A 7,590-nucleotide genomic window follows, 5' to 3' on the forward strand; every position below is an offset into this window, starting at 1 on the left:
TCCTGACACTGCTGGCCAGGAGGCGTCCCATCCAGGGCGTCCTGTGGGCTGAGAAGACATTACGGGATTGGGTCTTAGGCAGGTGTGGGGGTTTGCGTCAGTGCTGCAGAGTCAGCTTCTTTCCAGGTTCAAGGCTGAGGGCACTTGCTCCCCTTGCAAGACCTGCAGTCTTCCCTCTGTTTACAGCCCCTGGCCCCTGGATTGAGCCAAGAATGAAGCGAGGGCCTCATGGGGCTTCTACACTGGAGATATCACTGTTCTGTCCTTGGGCACAACACCCCAAGCTCATCTGTTCTGTCTGCGTTTCCCCTGCCTGCCCCAGCTGGCTGCTGGCTCCCGGCCCACCAGCTGGTGCGGCTGGCCTATTCTGGGCCCCATGCAAGGATTTATCCTGTGTTCTCTGAGCATATTGAATTCATTCATTAAGTTGGAATGGCTGTTCTGTGATGCAAACAATTGTGTGTGTGTGTGTGTGTGTGTGTGTGTGTGTGTGTGTGTGTGTGTGTGTAAAGGAAGCTGTGGGTCCTGGAATGGGTGGTAGGGCTGGAACACTGACTTCAGGCAGGGGACATCAACTCCCAGCCCCTGGTGGTACAGTGAGTTAAGCACTAGGCAGCTAACTGCCAGGTCAATGGTTCAAACCTGCCAGCTATGTCTCTGGAGAAAGATGAGGCTGTGTGCCCCTGCAAAGATTGACAGCCTCTAAAACCCTAAGGAGCCAGTTCTATTTTGTCCTATAGGGTCTTGAGGATTCAGCCTCGTCTTCCTGGCAGTACGTTTAGGGCATCAGTTTGGCCCCTGTGTGGCCCTGGACCAGTGTTAGGGGATTGAGATTTAGGTTTCAGATTGGGGGACTTCCCTGCACAACACTGAGGAAACCTGCCATTCTCTCACCCTCCATTTCCCATAAATAATCCATACCAGCAGCGAATATTCACCCAGGGCTTCCCTGGTGCCTTGTGTCCATTTAAAGATGAGAAAACTGAGGCTCAGCAGGGGAAGTGGACCAGAGGCCTTCTGGAGTCCCCATTAGCCTCGGTCTGGAGAAGCATCATTTATCTGGAATGGCTCAGTGGAAAGGACAAGGGGACCTGCAGAAACAGGTCAGGTGCATCAGTCACGGTAGTGAGGATGGCGGTGGCATGGCACTGTCCCTCGCTCACTGTTTCTTAAGCATCTATGCTCCACCAGGGTGAGTGATGTACCAAGACTCCGTGGTGCTGGAGTGGGTTGCATGTTGGGCTGCTAAACTCATAGCCAGCAGTTTGAAACCACCAGCCACTGAGAAGGAGAAAAAAGCTTTCTATTCCCATAAAGAGTGACCGTCTCAGAAACCCACGGGGGCAGTTCTGCCTTGCCCTATAGGGTCGCTGTGAGTCGAATGGACTCCGTGGCAGAAGGTGGGGTGGGCCAGGGAGGTCATGCCCAGTTTATAGGCGAGTAATCGGAAGCCTGGAGAAGAAAATAAGGTTCCTAAAGCCACAGGGGCCCCAATTCCTTCACAAGGTGTTGTCCCTCAGTGGAATTAACCATAGTTCAGTTGTCACCGGTGGCTGCATTGACAGGGTGATGTGCCTAGCAGAGGACTAGGCATGTGGAGTGGCCTATGGAAAAGCCAACCACTACTGAGCTTCCCTGGAGCCACAGCAAACCGTTTCCGTGAAAGTGTTCCTGGCTGAGTGACCGCAGCCTAGCCTGCCTTCCAAAAATCAAATCCATTGCCTCTGAATTGATTCCAATTCACAGCTGTAAATCAGATTCCAATTCTGAGACTGTACATCATTACAGGAGTAGAAAGCCTCATTTTTCTCTTGTGGAGTGCCTGGTGGTTTTGAACTCTAGCAGCCCAAGATGAACCCCCATTACACCACCTGGACAGCCTGCCTTGGCGAGCAGCATCTGAGTGTGCAAGGAGCGCTGGGCTGAGGTGCACCAAGTTTGAACTTGGTCTTGGCATTAGCCTGGCTAGCAGTGGGGTCTAGTTAAGTCACTTATAGATCTGCCCGGAGTCCTACTTCTGCACCTATACTCCTACAGTTCATATGGGAAAGACCCTCCCATGATGACTCCCCAAAGATGCCTTGCTCCTCCACTTGGGATGTACGTTCCCATAACATCTTCACACCCAGTGTCTTGGCTCACCAGCAAAATAATCCCAGGGGAGAGTTGCCACTCATTGAACAGATACAAAACCAAGGGTCCGAGATCATGCAGCCAGGCCGAAACTGCTGTGGGTTGTGCCCCCCTGCCATCCTCCCTGACCTCCAAATTATTGGCCTGGGTGTGAAGAAATGGGAGCCAGCTGCAACCTCCTTATAAATAAGTCCTGTAATATTGAGGAATTCAGCAGCCACACAGCTATTGTTAAAGGAAGGAATGGCTGGTTATTAATAGATGCAGGAGGCCGCAGTAATTGATAGCAATTGAACTCATGGTAGATGGAGGTGAAAGGCCACATAGGTAGTCCTTTCTTGTTAAGTTTCTTCTTCTTGCTTTTCTCTGTCTCTGATCAAGGGTTAGAGGTGTAAGCCTGAGCCTGTGAATACCTGCTGAGGTCTGTTACCTGCCCACGCTGCAAACCACCTGCTGGGCTCCTATGTTCTCCAGCCCCTCCCTCTCAGCTTCTTTGTCTCCTTCACTCAAATCCCATCTCTGCCTCTTTAGCAGCAGAGTGACCTTGGGCTAAGTCATTTTTCCAAGGACAGCTGATCAGATGAGGGCTCTTTCAACTCAACTGTTGTGGCTGTCCTGGTGTTGATTCTGACTCACAGTGACCCCTTTGGGACAGAACAGACATGCCACTGAGACTTCCAAGGCTGTCGTGTAGTGGGCTAGGTGCCACACTGGTGAAAGCTTTGGAATAATCAACAAAACACAAATAAACTTCCTTCTGATGTCTGCCACGGCATCCAACTGTGTGGATTATAACAAACTATGGATAACCCTGAGAAGAATGGGAATTTTAGAGCACTCCATTGGGCTCACGAAGAATTTGGACATGGACCAAGAGGCAGTTGTGCGAACAGCACAAGGGACTACTGCATGGTTTAAGATCAGGAAAGTGGTGTGTCAGAGTTATTCAATCTGTATGCTGAGCAAGTCATTAGAGAAGCGGCTTATATGGAGATGAATGTGGTATTGGGATTGCAGGCAGGCTTCCTAACAACCTTCGACAGGCAGTTCACACAGCCTCGCTTGCTGAAAGTGAGGAGGACCTGAGATACTTGCAGATGGACATCTCGGATTGTGGCCTTGAGTGTGGATTACAACTCAGTGTAAGGAAAAGCCAAATCCTCACAACTGGACCAATAGGTCACATTGATCCAACAGAGGTTGAAGTTGTCAAGAATTTCGTCTTGCTTGGATCTGCAATCAATGCTCATGGGAACCACAGTCAAGCGATCAAAAGGTGTACTGCACTAGGTCAGTCTGCTGCACAAGACCTCGTTAGCGTATCGAAGAACAAGGATGTTACTTTGAGGACTGAGGTGCGCCTGACCCAAACCATGGATCCTCCCTTACCTCATCTGTGTATGAACGTTCTCAATTTATTATGAAGACCGATGCATTGGAATTCTGGTGCTGGCCAAGAGTATTGAAAGTACTGCCAAAACAAACAAACAAACAAACAAACAAATCTGTCTTGGAAGAAGTGTGGCCAGAGTGCTTGTTAGAAGTGAAGATGACAAGACTTCATCTCAGGTGTTCGGGACATGCTACCAGGGGAGACCAGTCGAGAAGGACTTCATGCTCGCTACGTTGGAGGGGCAGGGAAAAAGAGGAAGACCTTTGGTGAGAAGGAGTGACATAGTGGCTGCAGCAATGGGCTCAAATTTGCCCCGGCTCAGGCAGTGTTTCGTTCTGCTGTCCCTGGGGGCTCCATGTGTTGGAATCGACTTGATGGCCCCCGATAACAACAAAAACAGAAGATTTCAGAGTCACTAAGAGATGCAATTGGCTGACTGCTCATCGACTGCAAGATTGGCTGTTCGAATCTACCCAGAGGTGCCGGGGGCAGGGGCAGGGCGTGTTGTAGGAAGAGAATACAGAGAAGCCAGGTAATTGAATTCTAAACAGTCACAACCATTGATCGTCCCACGGAGCGCAGCACTACTCTGATGCACACGGTGACTCCATGGCTGAATCCACCCGGCAGCGACTGAATTGAGGAGCTCAGCTGCTGTGAGACAGGCTGTGGCATTGAACCCCGCCTTGTGCTCCCCAGGCGAGATACACGGTCACCTGCTTTTGTACCTAGTGCAGCCTTGGAAGCCCTGTAAGGTGGTTCCCCTCTGTCCTCTTGAAATTATGCTCAGAATCATGGTGAGGGCAGCGCAGAGGGTGGGCTGGTTTGGGCTGTCTCGCCAAGTGACGCTCCTTCGCTTCTTTCACCTCAGCTGCTGTCTCCTCCGAACCCTGGAGCTTTCCTACCATTTCTCCATCCGCTGGGCTCTTTTCTCAAGCACCAGCCTCGGTGCTGCTTCGGAAGCTCTCTCCTGGTTCTTCCTGCCTCTCTCCAGGCTCCGTCATGCACCACATGCCAGGGTACCCACTTCGCGTATTAGACGCCCAGGCGGGGCACTCTCTGACCACTCTCTCAACCTCCCTTTGTCTTGCCATCCTGGTTCACTTTCTACCCAGAGGGAGAGAAACCCCCTTTATGATTCGATCACCCTAAATGAGGGGCAATGGAAAGAGAAAGGCTCTCGACCCGATGGGCTGTTGACCCAGGGGCTGCACCAATGGGTGCAGACATCGGAACAATTGTGAGGACGGTGCAGGCTCGGGCAGTGTTTCGGTCTGTTGTGCAAAGGGTCCCTATGGGTCAGAACCGACTTGATGACCCCTACCAAGAACAAATGAGCCTATTTCTCTATGTGCTTTAGCCTCTCTTCTCCTTAATAGGCCATCAGCTCTCCAGAAGGGCAGATACCAGACCTACCTTGCCCTGCCTTCCTTCCCCAGTGCTTGCCAGATCTCAGGAGCTGTGGGCATATGGTTTGAATGAAATGGTGGGTGGCTGGGTGGCGAGCAGGTGGTGGGGTCACTAGGTGGATGGCAAGGGTTTGTGTGTGGCTGGTAGAGAGATGGCATGTGGCTGACCTATAGTGTTGGTTCATCACTCGTACTTTACCCAGGACGGCTCCACTCCATTAGTAGAGCACTCCCTGGCTCATTTGGTTTGAAAGTAAGGACTGCAATGGGCAAGTGGGGGTGGGTAGAATCAACCCATCTCCTGGGTCAACCTGACTGTTCCCAGGGGGTCCGTGCCCCCAGGGGCCACATCTGTGCAACTGTTCTGACTGAGTTGGTGGCCCAGTTGTTGGGAGATACTCCGAAGGCCCCTTGGGTGGACCCTCACCCTCCGCCCTCTGCTCTGTCCCTGGAATAGTGGGCCGGAAGCAGTTCATGCACTTCGAGTGGGCGAACCGTGCAGCCGAGGTGCTGGGCTGCGAATATGAGGAGCTGAACCGAGCCACCTTCAAGCATCACCTGCAGCAGATCATCGAGCAAGTGAAGGCCGGGTCCAGCCGCCGGGGCCTGGAGGATGAAGAGACAAGTTCAGGTATTGTACCACCTGCCCTGCTGGTGGGGTGGGGTCTTCTGGGACAGCTCCAGGGGACCCACCTGCTTTCCATCACTCACCCATTCATCAATGATTTATTGAGGCCCTAGAGGAGCCCTGGTGGCATAGTGTTTACACATGCTTCAATCTGCAAAGTCATTAGTTCAAAGCCACCAGCTTGTTCCTTGAGAGAAAGGTAAGGCTTTCTACTCTGATAAACGAAGTCTCAGAAACCCGCAGGGGCGGTTCTATTCTGCGCTATAGGGTGGTTATGCGTTGGCATGGACTTGATGGCAGTGAGTTTGTTGCCTTAGGCAGACCTGTGGATGGCTTCTACAGGCATGGAGCTTATTGACAGCCCTGTCTAGGGTTCGGGAAGGAAGGCCCTCCCTGTCCTTATTTCCCTAAGGGTCAACCCTGAGCAGCTGTGGAGGCTGGGTGGGCAGCCCAGAGGTTGGGAGGGTGACAAATTCTCTGGGGTCTTCCTGACGATTTACCATACACAGACCCTCATTTCCACACTTCTGCTTGGTGTCGGTTCCTGCCGTGTGGACACTGATAAGGGATCACAGTGGGTTCATTGCAGTCAACGCTTGTTGCGGCCCAACGAGTGATGTCATCTTCCTGTTGGGAGAGGAGCTATCAGATGGGGTGGCTGAAGCAGCGTGGAAGTCGGGGTGGAAGAGATGGGCTAGGAGAGAAAGGTGGGAGCAGATCACAGAAGAGTTTACAGGTGAGGGGGTGTGTGGTCAGACTGCTGAGAATCCCTGGGGGTGGGGCTTGAGTGGGGGCACGATGTGATTTGACTTACTTCTGAAGAGGCTCAGCCTGACGGAAGTTGGGTAAGGAATGGGGGATGGGGGATGACCTGGGACAGTCCCCTGGGGAGAGGTGAGAGAGGCTGGGAGGTAAGATGGGAGGGACGGACAGGAGCAGGAGAGGAGACGCAGGTAGAAACACGCATGGCGGTGTAAAGGACAGAGAGGGACCAAGGACAGCTCGTGAGATCGCATTCTGAGCAGCTGGAGCGAGGAGCGTGCTTCCGACTGGTTCTGGGGGAAGTAGCAGGGGAACTTGGTATTGGACTTGCAAGAGTGAGCTCAGCCGAGTTTTGGGTGTACAGCCTTGTGCTGTCTTGATGTCCCCACTGTAGGAGACAAGACACGAAAGGACCCCTTGGAAGACCCAAGGGTCTCTGGGGACTCCCTCAAATAAGGTCTCCCCGAAGCAACAGAGGTTGAGATTCACAAGGAAGACTGCTTGGAGCTATGATTTTTACATATCTCTTGGGGTTCATCTGAATACTTGCAGCTGTCTCTCTTTGCAGGGACTTCCTCTTGATGGCCAATGGCACTTGGATGCCATTGACCTCCTTGTTATTTTATTTCCCTGGTGGTCTGCTAAAAGTGACACACCTCTCAGGCCAAGATCTCCAAGGTAGATATTAGAAGACAGGGGATAGCTGGTCAGGATGGATGCTGGGAGGCTATGGGTTCCTTAGCAACAGACCAGGCACTTCCGTCAGTACTGGTTGTCTTCCTGGTGTGAATGAGTTCATGTTTAAGCAAAATTGAGGTCACAAGTGTCACTCCAGTTCTAAAATATTTTTATGCCTCCTAACATCATAGGCCCTAGAGCCCCAGTGGCTTAATGGTTACGAGCCAGGCTGCTCCCCACAAGGTCAGTGGTTGGAAACCACCAGCGGCTACTCAGGAGAAAGAGAAGGTTAGCTATCTTCTTCTGTAAAGAGCTATAGTCTTAGCAACCCACAGGGCAGTTCTACCCTGTCCTAGATGGTCACTGTGGACCGGCATCGACTCGATGGTGGTGAGAACCTGGTAGACTGACATTTTCCTGCCTCAGCAAATACTCTTTTATACCTGAAGAGAACATTGAAATAGAGCTCGGTACAGGTGAATTATGAATTATCTAAGAAATTTGCTATCATTGGACATTGTGTTAGTCTGGGTACTTTAGAGAAACAGATCCACAGAAGCTCATGTATAAGAGAGAGTTTTATATAA

General features: G+C 51.6%; 1 protein-coding gene across 1 annotated transcript in view; it reads left to right on the forward strand.

The window, feature by feature from the left end:
- Positions 1-7,590, forward strand: part of MYO18B (myosin XVIIIB) — a 307,510-nt gene that overhangs the window by 76,786 nt on the left and 223,134 nt on the right. Inside the window, exon 13 of the mRNA XM_045289537.1 lies at positions 5,393-5,566. Coding sequence (XP_045145472.1) covers positions 5,393-5,566 — 174 coding nt within the window. The remainder of the gene's footprint in view (positions 1-5,392; positions 5,567-7,590) is intronic.

Source organism: Echinops telfairi, unplaced genomic scaffold (assembly GCF_000313985.2).
Source record: "Echinops telfairi isolate 266 unplaced genomic scaffold, ASM31398v2 ScPeMD7_29;HRSCAF=101, whole genome shotgun sequence".
In the NCBI taxonomy this organism is placed as follows: domain Eukaryota; kingdom Metazoa; phylum Chordata; class Mammalia; order Afrosoricida; family Tenrecidae; genus Echinops; species Echinops telfairi.